This window comes from Sarcophilus harrisii, chromosome 1 (assembly GCF_902635505.1).
Source record: "Sarcophilus harrisii chromosome 1, mSarHar1.11, whole genome shotgun sequence".
NCBI lineage: Eukaryota > Metazoa > Chordata > Mammalia > Dasyuromorphia > Dasyuridae > Sarcophilus > Sarcophilus harrisii.
The window spans coordinates 39,689,425-39,715,666 of NC_045426.1; the positions used below are offsets into that span (position 1 = coordinate 39,689,425).

General features: G+C 31.3%; 1 protein-coding gene across 1 annotated transcript in view; it reads left to right on the forward strand.

Annotated features, from left to right (window-relative positions):
* Nucleotides 1-16,405: 16,405 nt before the first annotated feature.
* The window catches only part of LOC100915406 (contactin-6), a 415,511-nt gene continuing 405,674 nt past the window's right edge, over nt 16,406-26,242 (forward strand). The window contains exon 1 of the mRNA XM_023498129.2: nt 16,406-16,534. Within this exon, the coding sequence (XP_023353897.2) occupies nt 16,480-16,534 (55 nt within the window). The 5' untranslated portion in view covers nt 16,406-16,479. The remainder of the gene's footprint in view (nt 16,535-26,242) is intronic.

The following is a 26,242-nucleotide window of genomic DNA, read 5'->3' on the forward strand; positions in this document are numbered from 1 at the left end:
AATTTAGAAAACTGGCCAGATAGTCCTCACAATGGATAGTGTTAGCTACAATTAAAGAAGTGTGATTTTGCCCTGCACCTCACTCTTTTAATTTAATGGCAATTGGAGATGTCTAAGTTGAACCAGATTTCATCAATAGGTACAAACCACTTTTTAAAGCTTACTCTTTATTTAATTTCCTAGTAAATAATCCCATGAAGCTGCTTTTAGAAAGCTATTAAAATGTAAAGTAGTCTCCTTCTACTGTGGCAATCTTGTCTGGCACACAAATAAAAGAATGGTGCTACAGAAAGAGAAAAGGACTTGGTATCCATACTTTTGTAAATTCATCTAATGAACTGGTCAATTAAGAATAAGAAAAAGAAATTAAAAAAAATAAGCCCATTTATTTAAAAGAAGAGCCATGATATCTGAAGATGTATTTTACACCTTGATTTCAAAAGGCTCTATATTCCATATTGCAAAGATAAAGACATTTTCCTTTTTTTTTAAAAAGTCCATTAGGACAAATTTAATAGCAGTGATAGTGGCTTATCCTAATTAAGGAGAAAAGATGACTAATATTATGAAATAATTTCACATTGCTGGTAGATATATCTTTTACTTCTATTTTAGAGTTAAACAAATTTTTTGCCATGTTTATTCCTGTTGACAAATTGGAAAGGTAACTATGGATAATGACCACATGAATATCTACAAATTAATGGTGTGAAATAGAAAATAGTTCATATAGTGATTTTCCAAAACACAGCTATATATTCATGACTAAGATTCCAGGTTTTATGTGTTTCAAAGATATGTTAGTGACATGCATATTCTGGGAGATGATATCATGTTGAAAAGACCAAGTATAATCCTGGTAAACAGATTATATTTGTTTTCTTAGAATCAATATAACCAAAGAGAAAGAATTTATCAAGAGTAGACAGGACACTTGGTGATCAATTATTTGTTGAAACCATAATCTGAATCAAAGAAAAGTATAGAATAACTCTCCATCTTACATGTCACTCCTCCACCCTTACTTCTACTATATCTATCTGTTGATAGTAAAAAAAAGTGATAGAGAATTCTAAGAATCAAATATTTTTAAATGAGCTGTTATCATTGACTCATGTTTTGGAAATCTAAGTGTAAAAGGCTTTTTTAAAAAAAAAAACTTAACAGGTACACAACTATAAAAAGAAATGAATTGTTTCTATCTTGACAATCTAATGACTCCATGGATGAAAATAGAAGAATGATAAAAAGATAATTATTATTTTTTAGTATCTTCATTAAAAAAAATCTCTTTTCCACAACTACACTGGAGGTAACATTTTGTTGTTGTTGTTGTCATTATTCTAAAAATAACATATCTCTTGTTCCTCTCAGGAAGTTTTGCTTCTGTTTGGGAGCTGGTAAGAATTCTGAATTTGGTCCTTGGTCTCCAGTTGTGGAATCTTTCTTTAATAAGGAATGATTTAAATTTAAATTTATCAGAAGCATATAATAAAAAGAGAACATAAATAATTGTTGACTCTTTCATGAGAACCTGGCTATTTATAAGTTCATCTTGACTGGTCATTATTGTTCTGTCTATCTGAATCAATTTCAGTGACTCATCAGTGTTAATTTTTTTATGCAGTGTATAATTCTGCAAATAGAGTTTGTATGGGAGGATAGTTGATATCAGATGAAATATATCCCCTGTTGTTCATTTTTATAACAGTCAACTAAGTAATCAAATAGACTATAAAAGAGGTGTTTGTTATGGTTATTGAATAGATTGCTTAACACTTAGTGAATAAACTTAACATTTAGTTAGAGCCTATCACCTCTATGCTGGAGTCTATGAAAGTACAGAAGGGTATCATTTGGCATATATATATATATATATATATATATATATATATATATATATAATGTTTATAGTATTTAATTATTTATGGTGGTTTAAAGCAAAATATCATTTTCTTACTTGTCTTTTTTAAACATCTTTTTTGTTATTGCTTTCTCTGAAGTAGTCTAATGTCTTCATTTTATTTTGGCTGAACTGAAAAATAAGATAGTCCAATATATCCCTCTTTTTGACATTATTAAATGTTTATATATTAGTATGTTTTCTATAAACAACAAATCATGGATTCTATTTCAAACCCATATTGTTCCCCACATCTATTTTATAGACAAGTTTATCCCATTTACACTTCATAGTTTGCATATTTTTGGTTTGTTTTCTAGATCATATTCTCTCATCAATTAAGTCAGTTTTTGCAGGGGAAAGGCCATATCCTTGTGCTAACTCACAATTTCAGATTTTCAGACTTTGATGTAATTGATTCATCCAAGGCCACCTATTCCAAACAAAGCCTTTTTCCAGTTCTCACTTTTTATAATATGTTTAATCCACAAAATATTTATGTATTTCTTGAAATAGCAATCACCCTTGAAGGGACATTAAGAAATTATTTTCTCTTAATTTAGAGAATTTTTTCTTTAATTCAGATCCCTGCAAAACTCATCAGTATGACTATCTATATGCCATACTGATCAACTGAGAATGTTTTTCATTCACAAAATTGCTCTGTTTCTAATAACATTTCACCAAAAAACTCATAGAGAGATAGAGCAAGTTGACTCTTAAGACACAACAGCCTAGTCACTTTTTCATTCAACAGAATCCAAGCAAATCTTGACCTCTCTTTCTTTACATTAAAGCAATTGCAAAGCTTTTTTCTCTCATTGAACTATTCCCTCTGATATTCCCTCTGAGAGGGAGGCACAAAAGGGAAGCACTTGATTCTGAGAATTCATTTTTTTTTTAAATTAGAAGGATGTGTTAAAGGGCTATTTGAATGGCATTCATTTTTCAGCCCTTCAGGAAATAGCACCCCAAATCTTTTCAGCGAGGGTCTCTCTTCTTGCTGATTTCTTTGAAAATTCCAACAAAGATACTTTTTGACTTCCTAATAATTCTTCCTCTTATAATATTTTTTCAGTCATATCAATTCAGTAACATTCTAAGTCTCTTTAATCTCTTCTATTCTTAAATTATTTATTTTACAATTTTAGTCATTGCCTCCTGATACTCACTAATGTGGCAACAATTAAGAAAAATTCATCATGAAATCAAAACTTTATTTGATCAATCCTTTTGTTTGTAAATAATTATTTTGTTATTCATTAGAAAGTTTTGCTCCTTAAATATTAATAAAGAAATGGAAATTAGATGAGAGCACATAATTCCCTTAAATTGTAAGTTCTCCAAAGAGTCCTTAATTTCAGTTTAAGTTCTTAAAACTATATTATTGAATATTTCCCAATTACCAATTATTAATAAATAAAATACATTCTTTGCCCCCTTTTAAAAATTTGTATTTATCTTAATATACATTGCTTTATGATTCATGTTGGGAGAGGAAAATCAAAACAAAAGGATAGAATCATGGGAGAGGAAAAAAAAACACAGAAAAAGGAAGTGAACATAGCATGTGCTGATTGACGTTCAGTAATTATATAAAACTTTTTTTGGCAGTTTGATGGTGTAGTGATAAACAAGTAGATCAATTTAGGCAGAATTGTCATTTTTATTATATTAACCCTGAATTCCTAATACAAATCCCACATAGTCATAGTGTGTTGTCCTACTGATAAATTGCTGTAATCTCTTTTTTAATATTTTATTTAAAATTTTTGCTTCAATATTCATGTGGGAGATTGGTCCATAATTTTCTTTCCCTGTTTTGGTTCTTATTGCTTTAGTTATGAATACTGTATGTGTTTCATAGAAGGAATTTGTCAGGACTTCTTTACCTAGCTCTACAAATGGTTTACATAGTATTGGAATTAATTGTTCTTTAAATGTTTGATGAAATTCACTTGTAAATCCTTCTGGACCTGAAGATTTATTTCTTAGGGATTTCATTAATGGCTTGTTCAATTTTTTTTTCTGAAATGGAACTATTTAGTAATTTATTTCCTCTTCTGTTAATATAGGCAATTTATATTTTTGTAAATATTCATCCATTTCAGTTAAATTGTCAAATTTTCTGCTATGCATTTGGGCAAAATGCCTTCTAATTATTGCTTTAAATTCTTTTTTCATTGATGGTAAGTTCCCTCTTTTCATTTTTGATGCTGGTGATTTGCTTTTTTTTTCTTTTTTCTAACAAAATTAAATAAAGGTTTATCTATTTTATTATTTTATTAACAAAAGAAATTTAGTTTTATTTATTAGTTCAATAGTTTTCTTACTTTCAATTTTATTAAACTCTCCTTTGAATTTCAGAATTTCTAATTTGTATTTAATTGGGGTTTTAAATTTGTTTTTTTCCTAGCTTTTTTAGTTGAATCCCAATTAATTGATTCTTTCTTTCTCTATTATATTCATGTAGCTATTTAGAAATATATCCTCTCAAAACTTCTTTGGCGGTATCCCATAGGTTTTGATATGATGTCTCATTTTTATCATTCGCTTAGATGAAATTATGGATTGTTTCTGTGATTTGTTGTTTGATCCACTCATTGTTTAGAATTAGATTATTTAATTTCCAATTTTTAGTCTATCTTTTCCTAACTTGTTATTGAATATAATTTTTATTGCAATTTTGTCTGAAAAGGAACACTTACTATTCTGCCTTTCTTCATTTGATTGTGTGGCTTTTATGTCCTAAAACATGTCAGTTATCATAAAGGTGCCATGTACTGCTGGAAAAAAAAAAGGTGTATTCCTTTCTGTCTTTTCATATTCTCAAGAAATTTTTATGCTCTATCACATGATGCACATAATTTAATATCCTTATTTCTCCATTGTTTTTGGTACCCTTTATCAACATATACTTTCCTGCCTCATCTCTTTTAATTAACTTTACTTTTACTTTGGATATATCTGAGAACAAAATTGATATCCCTGATTTTTTTTCTTCACCTAAAGCAAAATAAATTCTGCTCCAGCCTTTAACCTTTACTTTCTCTGTCTATCTGTGTCAAATGAGTTTCTTGTAAACAATATATTATAGGATTCTATTTTTAATCATCTCTGCTATTTGCTTCTGTGGGGGAAGTTATTTCATTCACATTCACAATTCACATTTATTATTAAATTCACAATTATTATTAAAAGCTTTCTATTTCCCTCCATCCTATTTTCTCCCCTGTAGGCACTTTTATTCTCTCTTGCCACCTTATCCTTACTAGTGCTTTTTTTTTAACCCATAAAATTCATTACCTTATCTACTATCACCCCTCCCCCATTCTCTTAGGAGTGTTTTTTTTTTTTAAACTCACCCTACCCATTACCTTATCATCTTTTACTCTCCATGCTTCTAACATATATATATATATATATATATATATATATATATATATATATATATTTATACATACACATATTTTCCTAGTATTAACTGCACTCCCTTGTATATAGTCCCTACCCTTTTTTCCTCTTTCTCCTCCACTTCTTTATAAGGTTAGATAAATTTCTATACCCAAATGAATAATTAAGTTATTCCCCTTGGAGGCAAAACTGATGAGATAAAGCTTCAGGCAATGTTTATCCCCCTCCCTTCTTTCCCTAATTTGTCCCATTATATCTCCCCTTTCTTCTTTTTCCAGTACAAACATTTCCCACCACTTAAAGTCTTTTTCTCTGATATCACCACATCAGAGTCAATTCACAACCATACCCTCCACATGTCCCAACTTTGGCCCAGTAACAGATACAGTTCTAAAGAGTTACAGATATTGTTTTCCCATCTAGAACTATAAACTGTTTAACCTTTAAATAATACATATTTTCCCTCTATTTAGTTTTCTGTGCTGCTCTTGATGCTTACGTTTGTGGATTAAATTTTCTGTTCAGTTTTTTTTTTTTTTTTTTTTTTCCCAAAAGAAAAGACTGAAAGTCTTTCATTTCATCGAAGATCTATCTCCTCACTGATGGATGATGCTCAATATCACTGGGTAATTAATTCTTGATTGTAACCCCAAGTCTTTTGCCTTCTGGAATGTGGTGTTCTAGGCCCTCCATTCTTTTATTGTAAGAGATGCATATCCTAGGTAAACTAGACTGATGCTCCTTGATATTTGAATTGTTTTTGTCTGGAAGCTTGCAATATTTTTTTTCCTTGAGATTGTAGTTTTTGAGTTTGCAACAATATTCCTTGGTGTTTTCCTTCTGAGATCTCTTTGTGAAGGTGACCAATGGATTCTTTCAATTAATATTTCCCTCTGTAGACTATCATGGCAGGTTTTTATTGATGATTTCTTGAAGAATGCTATCAATGCCACCCCCCCTTCCACTTTTTCATCATGTCCTTCATGTAGACCAACAATTTTAAAATTGTCTCTTCTGGATCTATTTTCTGGGTGTTTTTCTAATGAGGTATTATACATTTTCTTCCATTTTTTCATTCTTTTTTAATTGTTTGAATAATTCTTGATATCTTGTTGAGTCATTAGCTTCCATTTGACCTATACTGGATTTTAATGTGATTTTCTTCAGTTAACTTTTAAATTCCTTTTTCTTTTTTGTTAAACATGATAGAAATACATGTTAAATCCAATATATGTATACATATTTATTCAATTACCGTGCTTCAAAAGAAAAATAAAGAATCAAAATAAAAATTATAGCAACAGAATGAGTCAAAATGCTATATTGTGAACCACATTCAATTCCCTCAGTCTTCTCTGGTGTATAGATGGCTCTCTTAATGACAGAACAATTGAAACTGTTTTGAATCATGTCATTGTTGAAGAGAACCATGTCCATCAGATTTGATCATCATATAATCTTATTGTTACCGTGTATAATGATCTCCTGGTTCTGCTCCTTTTACTTAGCATCACTTCATCTAAATCTTTCCAGGCCTCTCTAAAAGCATCCTGTTCATCATTTCATACAGAACAACAATATTCCATAAAATTCATTTATCATAACTTATTCATTCATTCTCCAACTGATTGGCATCTACTTAATTCCCAGTTTCTTGCACTACAGAAAGAGCTGCCACAAGAGGTGTCTTAATTTGCATGTCTCTCAACAATAGGGATTTAGAGCACCTTTTCATGTGACTACAAATAGTTTCAATTTCTCCATCTGAAAATTGTCTGTTCATATATTTTGACCATTTATCAATTGGAGAATGGCTTGAATTCTTATAAAGTTGAGTCAATTCTCTGTATATTTTAGAAATGAAGTTTATCAGAACTTTTGATTGTTAAAAAAATATTTTCCCAGTTTATTGCTTCCTTTCTAAATTTCTCTATTTAGTTTTGTTTGTACAAAAAACTTTTTAAATTAACATAATCAAAATTATCTATTTTGTGATTAGTAATGATATCTCATACTTCTTTGGTCACAGATTCCTTCCTCCTCCACAGATCTGAGAGGTAAACTATCCTATGTTTTTTTTTCTAATTTCTTTATAATAGTATTCTTTATATCTAGATCATGAACCCATTCCAACCTTTTCTTTGTATATGGTGTTATGTGTGGGTCAGTGCTTAATTTCTGCCATAATGCTTTCTAATTTTCCCAGCAGTTTTTAAATAGTTAATTCTTATCCTAAAATATGAGGTCTTTGATTTTGTCAAACACTAGAATGCTATTCTCACTGACCATTTTGTCCCGTGAACCTAATTTATTCCACTGATCAATTACTGTTTCTTAGCCAGTATCAAATGGTTTTGATGACTGCTGCTTTATAATTTAGTTTTAGAGCTGGTACAGCTAATTTGTTTTTTTTTCCCATTAATTCCCTTGAAATTCTTGACCTATTTGAAAAAAAAATAAGGAATGGAGGAGTCCTACCAAATTCCTTTTATGACACAGACATGGTACTAATACCTAAATGAGGTAAGTTGAAAACAGAGAAAGAAAATTATAGATCAATCCTTTAATGAATATCGATGCTGAAATCTTAAATAAGATATTAGCAAAAAGACTACAGAAAATCATGGCCAGGATAATACACCATGACCACATAGGGTTTATACCAGGAATGCAGGGCTAGTTCAATATTAGGAAAACTATTAGTATAATTGACCATATCAATAACCAAATTAACAAAAACCATATGATCATCTCAATAGGTACAGAAAAAGCATTTGATAAAATTCAACACCCATTCCTATTAAAAACACTCGAGAGTATAGGAATAAATGGACTTTTCCTTAAAATAATCAGCAGTATCTATTTAAAACCATCAGTAAGCATCATATGTAATGGAAACAAACTGCAACCATTTATTGATTAATATGGTTTTTGTTAATTTGCTTATTGATATTGTCAATTATGCTAATAAATTTCCTACTAATGAACCAGCAATACATTCCTGGTATAAATCCTATTCGTTTGTAGTTTATTGTGCTGGTGATGGCATTCTGTAGAGTCTTTGCTAATATTTCATTTAAGATTTTTGCATCAATATTCATTAGGGAAATGGATCTTTAATTTTCTTTTCTCTGTTTTCACCCTACTATGTTTAGTTATAAGTACCATGTCTGTGTCATAAAAGGAATTTGCTAGGAGTACTTCTTTCCCTATTTTTTCAAATAGTTTAAATAGTATTAGAGTTAATTTTTCTTTAAATGTTTGAAAGAATTCACAGGTAAATTCATCTAGCCCTGTAGATTTCTTCTTAGGGAGTTGATTAACATCTTGTTCTATATCTTTTTTCTAAAAAGATACTATTTAAGTAATTCATTTTCTCTTCTCTTAATCAGGTAATCTATATTTTTTAGGCATTCCTCCATTTCACTTAGGTTATCAAATTCATTAGCATAAATTTAGGCAAAATAGTTTCTAATTATTGCTCTAATTTCTTCTTCATTGGTGGAAAGTTCTTCCTTTTCATTTTTGAGACTAACAATTTGAATTTCCTTATTTCTTTTTCTATTCAAATTAACTAAAGGTTAATTATGTTCTTTTCATAAAACCAATTCCGAGTTTCATTTATTAATTCAATGTGTTGTAATTTAACTTTCAATTTTATTAATCTCTCCTTTTATTTTTAGAATTTCAATTTGGTATTCGAGTGCTTTTAATTTGTTCTTTTTTTTTTTTAGCTTTTTTAGTTGCAAGCCCAATTCATTGATGTTCTCTTTCTCTATTTTATGCAAGTAATCATCTAGTGATATACAATTTCCTCTTATTACCAATTTGGCTACATCCCACAAATTGTGTTATATCGTCTCATTATTGTCATTCTCTTGGATGAAGTTGTTTATTGTGTCTATGATTTGTTGTTTCACCAATTCATTCTTTAGGATTAGATTATTTAATTCCCAATTAATTTTTGGTCTACTTTGCCTTGGCTTTTTCTTGAATGTAATTTTTATTGCATTGTGAGCTGAAAAATGTACTTACTATTCCTGCCTTTCTTCATTTGATTTTGAGGTCTTTATGTCCTAATATATGGTTAATTTTTGTATAGGTTCCATGAACCGCTGAGAAGAAAGTGTACTCCTTTCTGTCTCCATTCAATTTTCACCAAAGATTTATCATACCTAAACTTTTATATTATTCCATTTACCTCCTTAACTTCTTTCTTATTTATTTTGTGTTTTGATTTAATCTAGTTCTGATAAAGCAAGGTCAAGCTTTCCCACTATGATAATTTTGCTGCTTATTTCTTCTTGCAGCTCTCTTAACTTCTCTTTTAGGAATTTAGAAGCTATACTATTTGCTGCATATATGTTTAGTATTGATATTGATTTAATATCTTTGGTACCCTTTAGCAAGATATTGTTTCCTTCCTTATCCCTTTTAATTAGATCAATTTTTGCTTTTGCTTGAGCTGAGATCAGGATGTCTACCCCTGCTTTTTTTGCTTCAACTGAAACATAATGGATTGTGCTCCAGCCTTTTACCTTTTCATATCACTCTGTTTTAATCATGTTTTTTTGTAAATAACATATTGTAGGATTCGGGCTTTTAATCTCATCTGCTATTTGCTTTCACTTTATGGGAGAGTTAACCCATTTATGGTTAACACTATTAATTCTATATTTCCTGCCATTTTATTTACTCCAAATTATACTTTTATCTTTCCTTTTCTCTTTCCCTCCTCCCAGTAGTTTTCTTATGAGTGCCACTTGCTTCAAGCAGTTCTCTCTCTTTAGAGTCCCTACAGCTTTCTTATACCTTTCCCTTAATAGTTCTATTTTCCTTTTTATTTAGCCTATCTCTTCCCTTTTCCCCTTTCCCCTCCCATTTTTCTATAAGGTGAAAGAAGTTTTTCTGTGAAACCAAATATGGCTAATATTCTTTTGTTGAGCTAAATCTGATGAGAGTATGATTCATATAATGCTCATCTCTTCCCTTCTTTCCTTCAATTATCATCAGTTTTCTTTGCCTCTTCATGAGATATAATTCCCTTATTTTGCCTCCACTTTCCCCCTTTTTTTTCTGCTCCTATTTCCACCTAGTTTCTTTTTTATATTATAACAGTAAAATCAAATTATACATGTATTCTCTATGTATACCCATAACAGAAATACAATTCTCAAGAGTTCTTTTCTTTTTACCTTTCTATGCTTCTCTTGGATTCTATATTTGGAGGGCATTTTTTTTTTGTTTATCTCTGGTTTTTTCATCAGAAATAATTGTATTTCAGCTGTTTTGTAGAATGTCCATCTTCTTCCCTAAAAGAAAATGCTCACTTTAGCAAGGTAGTTGGTTTTTGGCTGCATTCAACATTCCTTTTCCTTTTGGAATATCAGATTTCAAGCCCTTCAATCCTTTAAAGTGGAAGTTGCTAGGTCCTGGGTAATCCTTATTGTGGCTCCTCGATATTTGAATTTTTTTTTCTGGCTATTTGTTATATTTTTTTCTTGCCCCAATAGTTCTGAAATTTAGCCACAATATTCCTTGGAGTTTTAATTCTGAGATCTCTTTCAGTAGGTATTTGGTGAATTCTTTCAATGGCTATTTTACCTTCTGTTTTTATGATATCTGAGCAGATCTCTTTGATGGTTTCCTGAAAATACCGTGTAGGCACTTTTTTCATCACAGTTTTCAGGAAGTCCAGTAATCCTTAGATTGTCTCTCCTAGATCTATTTTCCAGGTAAATTGTTTTCTCAAATAAGTATTTTATAGTTTCTTCTAGTTTTTTCATTTTTTTTTTTTTTTTTTGGTTTTGCTTGATTGATTCTTGATGTCTCATTGAGTCATCCATTTCCATTTATTCAATTCTAATTCTTAATGACTTATTTTCTCCTTTTACTTTTTTAAAAATTCTTTTTGTATTTGTCCAATTGAATTTTTAAATGTGTTGTTTTTTCCTATGCATTTTCCCCATTTCACAAATTCTGTTTTTCAGGTAGTTGTTTTCTTTTTCAGTTTATCAAATATATCTTTTTATGAGTTATATGATTTTCCCCCCATTTCACTAAGTCTATTTTGTAGTAAGTTTTCTTCAGATAATTTCTGTGTTGCTTTTCCAAACCATCTTCCAAAGTTTTCATTTCCTTTTCCCATTTTTCTTCTAGCTCTCTTTTAAGATATTTAAAAAAAATTCTTCAAGTAGAGCCTTGTGTGATGGTGACAAATTTATATCCCCTTTGGGGCTTCATCTGGAGATGATCTGCTATTAGTCTCAGAAGAAATCTGTTCTTCTCATTCACCATTAAAGCTATACATGGTCATGGTTCTTTTTGCTTTTTTACTCATTAAAAAAATAAGATCTGCTTTTAGGGTAAGGGAGATTGTCCAAGCTTCCTCTTTTACTTTTATGATCAACCTCTGCTTTGGGGATAAAGGAGTGCATTGTCCCAAGTTTTCTGTGCAGCTCTAAGCCTTGGCTTTAAGCACACAGGCCTTTATGTTTGTAGGGGGTAGCTTTGCCTGGTCTTTTCAGGAAACAGCCTGGTTTCACAGAGTTTACTCTCTGAGATGGAACTGGAGGTTGCCTCACTAATCTGCTCCTTTATTGAATGAGGACTGAGGATTTCAGTTGTTAATTTTCTGTGATTAAGACCCTTTTACCAGCTTATCCACAATCTGTCTGATTTGGGCTGAGCACTCTTTTTCACCCCTGTGAGACCAACTTTTTGAAGTTTTTTCCAATCTATCTTGAGCTGGAGAGGGGTTTCATTCTGTCAGACTCTGTTCAGAGGCTTAGTTTCATGTGATTTTCCATGAAAACTAGAAAAGCTTGAAAAAAAAGAAAAGCAATGGGTAAAAGAACAAGTGGTAAAGATATGGTAAGATATAAAAGGAGTAATTATAGTTGGTGTGGATCCTTCTCTAACTTGGAGACCTAGGGAAGAATTCATCAGTTGCAGAAGGGGGATGCAGGGATAGAGGGATGTTACAAAGTGAGAAAACTCCAGGCACTGTGGAAAGTTCCAAGTATCATACAATCAGAGGACTAAGTTGCTTGTTAAATACATCAACTAGTCTGTTATCTGTCAGTATTTTCCCTCTGAGTTAAAACATTTCAATATAATCCTATCATTTGATGCATCCATTTTATCAAATGAAATGCCCTGTGAACTTATTTTGTATTTTGATGAGCTTATCAGTTTTTTTTTATGAGCTTATGATTAGTTTTCCTTTTAGCAGAAAAGGCCAAACTGGCACTTTTTTCCCTGAATTTCATTCATCATATGATAGCTGAAATGTCAAAGAAAATTAGAGAAAATTGTTATATTATCCCTTGGGAAAGCATGTTTCTTAGCTGAAGGATAATACTACTAAAATGGATTTTGTAACAATTTCATAGTGGCATATTATTAATTTTAGTTCTAGTAGGATTAGAAAGGATAATATTTCCAAATTAGTATTTGTTCTATAATATTGATTCAAAATACTTGAAAAAACCCATGAAATGTTTAAATGTATTTGTATTAGTTTAGCTATAAAAGGGTCATATCCTATTCTAATCCAAATGGCTTAACATGAAAAATGGAAGCCAGTAATAGAAGTATTGGAAATTTATTCAATGCATTATTATTTCTTCTTCATATTTTAGAGTAGAAAAAATAATACTAAACATATCCTAATGAAAACATTATGCCTTTTCAGACATATTGATTCTGAATTATATTGTGTATCATCAATTATAAGAGTGAATTATGAAATAAACAATTAACCAGTCTATAGATGTCTGAAGAGCAATACTGAAACAATCGATAAACTGAACACACAAGTGGATATATACATATATGTATGAATATGTGTGTATATGTTTATATGCATACATATATGTGTATTACTAGATACCACAAACATTTGTATACTGGAATATTGGATTCAAAGTTAGGAAAAATCATATTCCTGAGTTTAAATCTGATCTGAGACACTTACTATGTGATTCTGGATAATTCATTTTACCCTTATTATCTCAGTTTTTGATCTGTAAAATGGCCTGGAAAAATAAATGACAAATTATTTCAGTCAGTATTTTTGCAAAGAAAACCTATGGAGTCATAGAGTATGTCCTTCTTCTTAAAGGGATATTTTCCATTATTTGCCTACTTCAATTCTATCCATTGAGTTATTTTTGTCTCCTTCTTCTATACCAAAGTAATTTCTCATTTTCCACAAAGTGTTGGATAACAGGGTCAGCCAACTATAGAATATTGAAAGATTTGTTGCTGTATAGATTTTGAAGAGGGGAATTGGTTTCTTTAATCTTATTTGCTCTGTCCTCTCTGTACACTGTACCACACAGGTTTCTTGTGTAGTTTATATTATATATAACCTCAGCTCAAGTGTTAATTACTTCCTACTGTACATGAGGCTCTTCTATATTCCCAGGCAGCTCGGTAAATCAGTGAAGCCTGAGCTTGAAGTCAAGAAGATCAGAATTCCAATTCCAGCTCTGTTGCTTAACTCATTCATTACTCTAGGAAAGTCATTTCCTCTCTTTCTGCCTTGATTTTCTCATCTGTAAAATGGGGATTAAAAATAAAACCTACCTCCCAGAATAAGAGAATATTTGCACTTAGCAGAACTTGCTTTATAAATACTGATAATTATTATTATTATTTGCAAACCCATTAGTGCCTCTCTCCAAAGTATCTTCTTTATGAGTTTTATATGTGCAAATGTTGCCTGTTACAGATTAAAGATAAACTCCTTAACTGCTGGTACTGTCTCATTTTTGTCTGTGGAGCCTTCTACCTTGTTGAATGGAATCAAATTCCAGGTTCCACCCATGATCCCTAAAGTTATGATATCACCTTCTTGAAATCATGATCCTCTTCTAGAATGAAGGAACACAACAAGAGCAACAACAACAGAAACAACAAGAAATTAATGATTAGGACCAATGCTTGACTTAATTTGACCTCTCCTTTTCTACCCAATTCATCTCCATCTTCTAGCAAGTCAACTCAATTTTGCTCATGTTTATTAGACTCTTGATATGTTTACAAAGAGCCGACATTTTAGATAGTGGGAGAATACCACCTGTACCCAGATAAGCAAACATAAATAATATACTGGGAAAACATGAAGTCACTAGAAGGGAGGAGAATGATTATTAGGAGTGGCAGCAGGGGTAAAAATCGAAGAGTATTATTAGAAAAGTCCAATGAAGAAGGTGGGGAAGCCTCAGTCATGCTTCTAGGAGAGCCAAGGATTCCAAAGAGCTCAGGTGAATTCAACTTGGTAACAAAATCATATCCTTATTTCTGTGAAATTACTGTTCGCATGAAGGAAGTATATATACCATAAAATGCAAATGAAATATATTTTTTTTTTTTTTCTCATTCGGTCTTCTCCTTGGAAGGCCCCCTTGACTTGCTAGATTATAGCTTAGCTTTATGCTAAATTGGCCCTCCCACTTAGAAAGATCATGGGCCTATGTCTTTGAAGAGGAGTAGAACTGAGGTATTTATATAACTTTGAGTTGAGAATTCTCACTGAACTAAATAATATTGGGTCCAGAAGGAATCTTAAGAGAGAGACTAAGCAATATTTCCAACTTGCATATAAGGGAGTTTGGGTCTAAAGATGACAAATAAATATCCCCCAGTAAGCTAGTATCAGTCTAAATTCTACCCTGGTTCTCTGACTCCATTCAGTATGCCATTCCTTAGCCTACCTTATCTATTCTTAATGACTAAATGGGTATTGCCTCAGTCAAAGCCCGCTAAAGACTTTAACTTTAAAAGGCCAAGGTCTCCCATTGCATCCAGGGCCATCTCCACTCCTCCTAATGTAGAACTTTTCACTGAATCCAGATGACTCTGGAGTAGGAAATGAAGTTGGTGACTTTGTTCCACCCTAGCTCACTTCATTTCATTTGCATTTTATGGTATCACCTTATGTACATCTTGGTTCTCTTCAAGAACAAAGGACAAATGACAACCTTTATAGTCAGCCTGATGATATACATATGATTTGCTAAGCTAATCTTCAGATGACTAACATAGAATAATAGCAGAAAACTAACATATAGAATAATAGCAAAACCAAATATGTCAGTAAGATTGGTGATTTTTCATATTTGTTAGAACTTCTAGAGCTTTTCTGTCATTGGTTTTACATCTCTAACTTGATGAAACATTGGAAGACATTTGTATTGAAAAAAAAAATATGGGTATATATATCAAAAAGTCATTCTGATATAAATTGAAACCTAGAATTGAAATCAGAAGTCCCTGACTTCACATCCCAAGTTGGATTCTAGTGATGTGACCCTCAAAAAGTCACTTAACATTTCTGAGTCTCAGTTAATCAACTAGCATTTAGGAGATGTCCCTGGAATTTTCTAGAAATTGATAGTCAAGTGTAAAGTCCAAGCTAGCTCCCTGGAGGCCTCAGGATCAGCCAGTCAGGGTAAGCAAATCATTGGTCTTTAGGGGGAGAAGTGAAGGAGATGGACAAAACTGCCAGAAATTTTGTCAAGGATCCTTCCTTGATTCTAGAGTCTAGAATCTTCAAGAATCTCCACACTTTTCTCCTCCTCATCCTGAGGCCAAGTGAAGTTCTCTCCCCTCCTTACTTTGCCCCCTAATTCTTACCTACAATTCTCTTAACCCCAAACATTGAGCCAGCATTAATTGAGAGAAGAGCAATTCCAAACATATGCTAATAGAGTCATTGTCCAATAAATAATTAGCCTTAAGTGCTCGGTTTTCGGATTCAAGTGTACCTATTCATACTTTCAGGCCTTTATAGTCAAGAATATAGAAAATTCACTTAGCAATAGAATCCCACATGGGGAAAAAACACATAAATTCCATTTATGCTCATATATTACCAAAATTCCATTCAGCAGGCATTTATAAATTTCCTACAGTTTTTAAAGTTTGGTGTTAAGAACTAGGTGTAATATAGAAATAAAGAAGAGACACTTTCATCTATTGAGGGTATTTTAACTTAATCAATCAATATATTATGAAATAGGATGCTTGTGCATATTCATATTGTTAATGTTTATAGTCTTTTATTTTTTCTAGCCTCTTGGGATAGAAATTGCAAGATATATATCTTTCACTGCTGATTGGATGGGAGAAATTTTTGACCTTGGAAAGTGGAGATGAGGTTGCTATGGAAACTGGTAATTCTGCTGCCATTCATGAGCTGTTGTGCAGGTAATGTGTTCCATTATTACAAGTTTTGATTGATAAATATATGTGCATCATATTTCTTTTGAGAGGTGGAGCAATTGCCAAAATGAACAATACTTATAGTATCTGAGTAGCTTAGTAGCAAATTCATGTTTTGAAGATAACCTCTAATATATATATATATATATATATATATATATATATATATATATATAATATATAAAACTTTTAATTCCAACAATGTATCAGAAGCTACAGAAAAAAAAAATCAATTAAATCATGAGGCTTCATATAGAGATTCACATTGTGGAGGGAAAAGTATAGTCAAATTACTTTTATAGTTTATGGAGAACGGGAGTTAGTTTTCTCTTTACTTCTCTTATAAAGAAATTCTGGAAGTACTGGAATAGAATATGATTTTCACATTTTTAGGACTTTTATCAATGTGTTGAAGGATTTGCAGCAATAGAATTTTAGATAAGAAAAAAGAAATTTAGAAAGAATAGTTGGTTAAAATAAAGAAACTGAGCCACTGTTATTCATTGCCTTATTTAAGTTTATGTGATTGTTATGATTAAAAATCATAATGATACCATATATCAAATGCTGAACATGGAGTCAGGAAAACTGCTTTAAATCCTACTCCAGACATTGAATGTCAAAACTAAATCAATTATATTCTCTAGTCATAAGTTCTGTTATATGAGATTGAAAATAGCAGCTGTCCTACAGTATTGTTAGATCACTTTCTATGAATTATGTAGATGTAATGTTAAATATCCCTTCATAAACATTAAGCCAGTATTTAAACATCACATATTCAGAAGGAAGATGGCAGCAAAGTGATAATAATAATAACAATGACAATGAGGGTGGTGGTGATGATGATGATGATGATGAAGTTCATTCAATTTGTGTGCAAAAAATAAATACATATCTAATTTATTACGTGGAAGAATTATATGCTATTATCATTAGAAGAGGCAGAATTACTTATTGTCTAAATGAGTTCTAAATAAGTTGCCCCAAATTTTTCAAGTTGCTATGAAAGTATTAAATAAAATCATGCAGATTTTCATTGGTAAATTTTAGTGGTCAGAAAAAAATCTGCAGTAGAATCCATTTTTTAAAAATTGCATTTAAAAGAACAACATGATTAAACTTTTGTTTGTTGTTATTGTGACCATAAAACTTCCCATTTGAAGATATGTGACTTGTATTTTGGAAATGATTTCTGGGTGCTAGATTTTCAAGTGACTTATGCTAGATTTTGACTCCATATTTCAAATGCTCTATAAATATTCTTTTCCACAATGGAGTGATGGGACAAACAGCATTGGAGATGAAATCACAAGAAATGGAAATATTTCCTTGTAACATTTTTTTTTAGTTTTTGTTTTGTTTTGTTTTTAACAAAGAAAATGTGTATCACATAGTCAACCCAAGTATATTGACAGGTATAATAAAACTACTTTGCACAAGAATCCCAGAAGCATGTAATTGATATTCTTTGGGGTCAGAGTATGATGGATATTGCATACATCACAAGCCACCCTCTGCTTACAGCCTGTTGCAGATTTATTGTTAGCATAATAATGCCTTTAGGAATGGAACACTAGACAATATTTTTAGGCTAAGTGACATCTTGAGAATTTCTAATAGGTATGGACCAATTGAGAAATGTTTAATATGTCATTTTTATGTGACTTCCACTGATGAAGTTAGCATTATTATTATCACAATGTCCAGAGAAGTAATAGATGTTTGAAGTCTAGAGGGAATTTTGAGGAATTATATAAAAATAAATTAATATTTGTATTTTTCAGCATCAAAAATGATCAATAGCTTGAATAATGATTATTTAGGATTTATAGAGAGTGGGGGCAAAACAGAGAGAAGGTCAGGAGGACAAGGACAAGGAAAGGAAAAGGGACAAGTAGGAGAGAGATGATAGGGGAGTTAGGAGAATCGGCAGCATTAATTATAGATCTATAGTTACCGCTATAGAATGATAGAGCTGTAAATTATCTAATATGATCAATATATATAAATCATGACTACTTATTTCAATTTCTCTATCATTCAGGTAATCACTCATTATCTGAAGATCCTACTATGATGGAAAAAAAGCCTTTACCTTCCAAAGAAACAGTTCTATATTGAACTATATGTCAAGTTCAAATTCACTTGATATTTTATTTTATTATTAGTATTTTTTATTTTATTAATAGTAATTTTTCAGCATTGACAATTGCAAAACCTTTTGTTCCAACTTTTCCCCTATTCCCCCCACCCCTTCCCGCAGATGCCAGGTTGACCAATACATGTTAAATATGTTGAAGTATAAATTAAATACGATGTATGTATACATATCCAGTTATTTTGCTGTATAAAAAGAATCGGACTTATGGAGAACAGGAGTTAGTTTTCTCTTTACTTCTCTTATAAAGAAATTCTGGAAGTACTGGAATAGAATATGATTTTCACATTTTTAGGACTTTTTTCAATGTGTTGAAGGATTTGCAGCAATAGAATTTTAGATAAGAAAAAAGAAATTTAGAAAGAATAGTTGGTTAAAATAATAGTGTACAATTAACCTGTGAAGGAAATAAAAAATGCAGGCAGAAAAAAATAGAGGGATTGGGAATTCTATGTAGTAGTTCATAGTCATTTCTCAGAGTTCTTTTGCTGGGTGTAGCTGGTTCAGTTCATTACTGCTCTATTGGAACTGATTTGGTTCATCTCATTGTTGAAGAGGGCCACGTCCATCAGAATTGATCATCATATAGTACTGTTGTTGAAGTATATAATGATCTCTTGGTCCTGCTCATCTCACTCAGCATCAGTTCATGAGACTTTCTCCAGGCCTTTCTGAAATCATTCTGCTGGTCATTTCTTACAGAACAATAATATTCCATAATATTCATAGGTTTTGATCACAACTACCAAGAAGAACCAAGCCTTTAATAGTTGATCATTGCACATAATTGCTGTTATTGTGTACAAGGTATTCCTGGTGCTGCTTGCTTCACTCAGCATCATTTCATATAATTATTTCCAGGCCTTTCTATAACCAGCTTATTCATCATTTTTTATAGAATAATAATATCCTATTACCTTCATATTCCACACCTTGTTAAGCCATTGCCCAATTGATGGGCAACCACTCCTTTTCCAATTAAAAAAAATATTAAAGCTGTTTATTTACAAAGCATGTGTGGGTAATTTTTCAGCATTAACCCTTGCAAAACTTTCTGTCCCAATGTTTTTCTTTCTTCCTCCCACCCCCTCCCCTAAATGGCAGATAGTCTAATACATGTTAAATATGTTAAAACCCAATATATGTATACATATTTATACAGTTATCTTGCTGTACAAGAAAAATCAGATCAAAAACAAAAACAAAAAAAAAAATAAACTGAGAAAGGAAACAAAATGCAAGCAAACAACAGCAGAAAGAATGAAAATGCTATATTGTTATCCACACTCAGTTCCCACAGTACTCTCTCTGGGTATATATGGCTCTCTTCATCACTGAACAATTGGAACTGGTTTGAAACATCTCATTATTTAAGAGAGCCACATCCATCAGAATTGATCTTCCTATAGGCATGTTGTTGCTACTTATAAAGATCTCCTGGTTCTGCTCATTGCACTTAGCGTCAGTTCATGTAAGTCTCTCAAGGCCTCTCTGAAATCATCCTGCTGGTCATTTCTTAAAGAAAATTATATTCCATAACATTCATATACCATAATCAGCCATTCTCCAACTGATGAGCATTTATTCAGATCTCTTTGGAACATAAGACCAGTAGAAACACTGCTTGGTCAAAAGATATTCACAGTTTGATAACTTTTTGAGCATAGTTCCAAATTGCTTTTCAGATGGTTGGATCAATTTACACTTCCGCCAATAATGTATAAGTGTCTCAGTTTTCCCACATCCCGTCCAACATTTGTCATTATCTTTTCCTTTTAGCCAATCTGAGAGGTATGTAGTGGTATCACAGAATTATCTTAATTTGCATTTCTCTGATCAATACTGATGTGGAGCACCTTTTCATATGAATACAATTAGTTCAATTTTTTTATCTTAAAATTGTTCATATCTTTTGATCCTTTATCAATTGGAGAATGGCTTGAATTCTTATAAAGTTGAGTCAGTTTTATATATATTTCATAAATGAGGCCTTTATCAGAATGTGATAATGTTTTCCCAGTTTATTGCTTCCCTTCTAATTTGTCTGCATTAGTTTTGTTTGTACAAAAACTTTTTAACTTAATATAATAAAAATTCTCTATTTTTTGATCAGTAATGATCTCTAGTTCTTCTTTGGTCACATATCCATTCCTCCTACAGAGATCTGAGAGCTAAACTATCCTATGTTTTTCTAATTTGTTTAAAATATAATTATTTACATCTAGATCACGACCTTATCTTGGTATATGGTTTAGGTGTGGGCCATTGCCTAGTTTCTAACATTCGTTTCCAAATTTCCCAGCAGTTTTGTTAAATAGTGTATTCTTATCCCCAAAGCTGGAGTCTTTGCATTTGTCAAACATTAGATTACTATAGTTATTGATTATTTTGTCACGTGAAGTTAACCTATTACACTGATCAGCTACTCTATTTCTTAACTACCACCAAACTGTTTTGATGACCACTTCTTCCTTCATTTGCATTTTTTCATTAATCCCCTTTAAATTCTTGACCTTTTGTTCTTCGAGATGAATTTTGTTGTTATTATATATATATAATTTTAGGTAATATTATATTCTCTTGACCTATCCAAGAGCACTTGACAATTTTTCAATTCTTTAGATCTGATTTTATTTGTGTGGAAAGTGTTTTGTAGTTTTGCTCATCCATAGTTCCTGGCTTTCCCTTGGCAGATAGATTCCCAATTATTTTATACTACTGGCAATTATTTAAAATGGAATTTCTCTTTATATCTCTTGCTGTTGGATTTTTTTAGTGATGTATAAAAATGCTGATGATTTCTGTGGATTTATTTTGTATCCTGAAACTTTACTAAAGTTGTGAAATATTTCTAATAGCTTTTTAGTTGATTCTCTAGAATGTTCTAAATTATGTCATCTTTGAAGAGTGATAATTTGATTTTCTCATTACCTACTATAATTCCTTTAACCTCTTTGTCAACTCTTATTGCCAAAGCTAGCATTTATAATACAATATTGAATAGTAATGGTGATAGTAGGTAAACCTGTTTCACTCCTGATCTTACTGGGAATGGTTCCAGTTTATCCCCACTACATATGATTTTTCCCAATGGTTTTAAATAGATGCTACTAACTATTTTAAGGAAAAGTCCATTTATTCTTATACTCTCTAGTATTTTTAATAGGAATGGACATTGGATTTTATCAGAAGATTTTTCTGCATCTATTAAGATAATCATATGATTTTGTTAGTATTGTTATTGATATTGTCAATTATGCTACTTGTGTTTTTTAATAATGAACTAGCTCTGAATTTCTGGTATGAATCCTACTTTGTCATGCTGTATTATCCTGGGGATGATTTTCTGTAATCTCTTTGCCAATGTTTTATTTAAGATTTTTGGATCAATATTCATTAAAAAGATTGGTCTATAATTTCTTTCTCTGTTTTTGTTCTACTTGGTTTAGGTATTAGTACCATGTCTGTGTCATAAAAGGAATTTGATAGGATTCCTTCATTATCTATTTTTTCAAATAGTTTATATAGTATTAGAGTTCATCATTCTTTAAGTGTTTGGTGGAATTCATATGTAAATCCATCTGGTCCTAAGGATTTTTTTCTTAGGGACCTTTTCCAATTCTATTCTATCACAAAAAAAGAGCTGCTACAAACATTTTTGCACATGTGGGTCCTTTCCCCTCCTTTATGATTTCTTTGGGATATAGACTCAGTAATGGCACTACTGGGTCAATAGGTATGCACAGTTTTATAGCCCTTTAAGCATATTTCCAGATTACTCTCCACAATGGTTGGATCCATTCACAGTTCCACCAACAATACATTGGTGTCCCAATTTTCCCACATCGCCTCCAACATTTATCATTATCCTTCCCTGTCTTCTTAGCCGAACTGAGAGGTATGAGGTGGTACCTCAGATTTGTTTTAATTTACACTTCTCTAATCAATAATGGTTTAGAGGATTTTTTTTTTACATAACTAAATGACTTTAATTTCATCATCTGAAAATTGTCTGTTCATATCCTTTGACCTTTTATCAATTGGGTAATTATGTGTATTCTTAGAAATTTTATAAAGTTCTTTATATATTTTAGAAATTAGACCTTTCTCAAAAATACTAACTGTAAAGATTTTTCCCAGTTTTGTACTACCCTTTAATCTTGTTTTTGTTGGTTTTGTTTGGGCCAAAACTTAATTTAATGTAATCAAAGTGCTTCATTTTGCTTTTCTATATTCTCTAAATTTTCTTTGGTCATACATTACTCCTTTCTCCAAAGATCTGAATGTAAATTATCCTTTTCTCTCCTAATTTCTTCATGGTATTATCCTGTATGCCCAAAGTATGTATTCATTTTGACCTTATTTTTCTGTGGGGTGTACAATGTAGGTCTATGTTGTGTTTCTGACATATCATTTTTATTACATTAGCTTGACCTGGCCTTGACAAATTTATACTTTTCCAGTTGTTGAGACCTAATTTTATTTGCATGAGAAATATTTTGTAATTGTTTTTATATTGTTCTTGAGTTTGTCTTGGCAGGTAGAACCCCGACTATTTTATTTTGTCTACAGTAATATTAATTGGAATTTCTCTTTCTCTTGCTGATAGGCTTTTCCAGTAATATATAGAAATGCTGATGATTTGTGTGCATTTATTTTGTATCTTACTATTTTACTACTCTCTCTCCCATTTCTTATTCCAGAAATCATTTATCTATCATTTTACCATCTTTCCTAAAATATTAAATTCTTTATTCAATCACAAGTTTATTTAAATTAGAAGTTCCTTCAATAGCCACAACATTCTCTCCAATATTAAATTATAAAATTTATTTTTGCCTGTCAAACTTGGCTTTACATGATTGTTTTGAACCACATTGGTATTATACTTTTTATGCTATCATTCTTCTGCACAAATATTGGCTAAGACTCCTTTTATGTGAATGACTGTGTTCTAAGCATTTCTCATTTTTTCTTGCATATGAGGAAAATGTAAATCTTACTCTTGGCAAGTCTGCAATCCAAAAGGTAAAATAATAAAAATAACAAAGAACGGTTACCCTATCTAATTAAGCAATCATATGCTGAGACTAGAGGAACTCAAGTCTTTTCTGCCTCTAAAATCCTTCAAGTATATGGAATATTTTATACTTTAAAGGGATGTTCAAGTCAACCTTGTAATTCTTTTTCCCCCTGAGGCAATTGTGATTAAGTGACTTGCCCATGGTCACACATTTAGGAAGTGTTAAGTGTCTATGGTCACATTTGAACTCAGATCCTCCTGACTTCAGAACTAGTGCTCTATCCACTGCACCACCTAGCTTCCCATAACCTTGTAACTCTTTATGGGACCACACAAGAAGTAAATAATATACATTCATATGATTTTAGGAATATGCTAATCATGGTCATTAAAGGATTTCATTCCTGCTGTAGTTATTTATATTCATAATATTTAGCTCACATTGAGTGTAGACAGAAAGATCTACTTGTTCCATCATAATTATGGTTCTTGTCAATTTGGAATGGAAGAAGGATGTGGACCAGAATTCTGGCGACTTGAATTCCAATCCTATTCTTTATTTTCTATTTTCCTATTAAAATTTAAAATTAAATTAAAATTTTAAAATTGCTATTTTCCTTTAAAAGTTTATCTAAACTTTCTTTTTCATGTTTCCAAATTATGAAATGAGGGTAATGGCTTCTTTTACAGGAGTTTATCAAAAAATAATTTCAAGGAGGATTCTGGGAAGATGTCAGAGTATATTGCTAAATTTCAAGTTCTTCCAATTTGACTACAAAGAGAATAAACTTGCACCTCAGGAAGACTATAAATTGGTGCAAAATCAAGAAGACTTGGGGCACAACAAAGGTTTATTTGTGGAGTCTGGGAAGACTTAGTGAACTTCAGCTGATTAGGAATGCCAAGCCCAGATGTGCTGCAGAGACACAGCCCTGGGCAGAAAGGATCCAACACAAAGTGAGGACAGAGGCAGTGGGACAAGGACATAGCTGACTACAAGCACTTTCAGTATGGTGAAGCTCTTGCTTTGGGGTTCCTGGTCAGAGGGGAAAGCTGAAGTGAAGCTGGAGACACCATCCCTCCCCTCCCAGAAAAAAGAATTACTTAAACTAATAACTCTTATTGAAAAAAAAAAATGAACCAGCAAAGAAGAAAGAACTTCACCAGTGAAATTTACTGTAGGAACAGGGAAGACTGGAGGACACTGAAGTAAAAAAAAAAAAAAAAAAAAAAAAAAAAAAAAAGATTTCAAAAAAAAAAAAAAAAAAAAAAAGAAAAACCCAAAAGAAAAAACCAAAAAAAAAAACAAAAAAAAAAAAAACAAGAAAATAAGATTATGAAAAAAAGTTAACGAACTAGAACAGGAGATACAGAGTCTCAAAGATGAAAATAACTCTTTGAAAATTAGAATTGACCAAAAGGAAACCAGTGTAGTTAGGACAGAAAAGAAACAAAACAGATTATAAAAATGAAAAAAAATAAAAGATGAAACATCTTATAATAAAAATGACAAATTTGGCGAATAGCTCAAGAAGAGAAAATATAAGAATAATGGACTGCCTGTAAGTTGTACTTTAAAAAAAAAAGGACTTTAACACAATAGTGCAAAAAATTATGTAGGAAAATTGTCTTTGAGTGATAGAACAGGAGGAAAAAGTAGAAATAGAAAAAAAAAAACAAAAAACAAAAAACAAAAAAACACTGATCACAACTACAAGAAGATCCTTTTTTTGGAAAACACATAAGAACATCATTGCCAAATTGCAAAACTCCCAGATCAAAGAAATAATTTTTTTAAAAAACAAGAAAAAAAGATCAAAAGCACTGAAGCTACAATTGGAATTGTACAGGACTTAGCAGCAGCCTCACTAAAAGACTGAAGGTCTGTGAATCCTGACAAGCAAAAGAACAACTACAAGCAAAAATATATCTAGCAAAATTATCTATAATACTGAATGAGGAAAAAATGGACATTGAAGAAATATGCAGATTTTGAGGACTTTCTATGAACCTACCTCAAATTAAATATAAAATTTAACATATATATGGTAATGATGAGGATAATGATAGCTATATAATTATGAACTATTTTTTTAATTAAGCAAGATATAAGTAACACATATAAGCAAATGCTTTCATAAGTCACACAATGGGAAATTAATATTTTTGACTACTGGTCATTGATTGGTACATTTCTAGGAAAAGGGGAAAATTATGCAAATGATAATAAAAAGATAATAGTATATGACAATGTATTTGGAAGATCGTGTGATTGGATAACAGAGAAGAGATAGATAAATACATCTTAATTATTTCACATGACTTCAAGGAAGTATGAGACTTGAACTGAGCCTTGAGAGATGTTATAGTTGGGCTGTAACAAAAGGAAAATTTTCTATTGATAGAAAAGAATGATAAGAATGGTTAATTTAGTGAGAAAAAAATTAAAGGTGTTGGATACATATAATGGATCTAGTTAGCTGAAGGAGAGAATTTATGGATTTTCTGA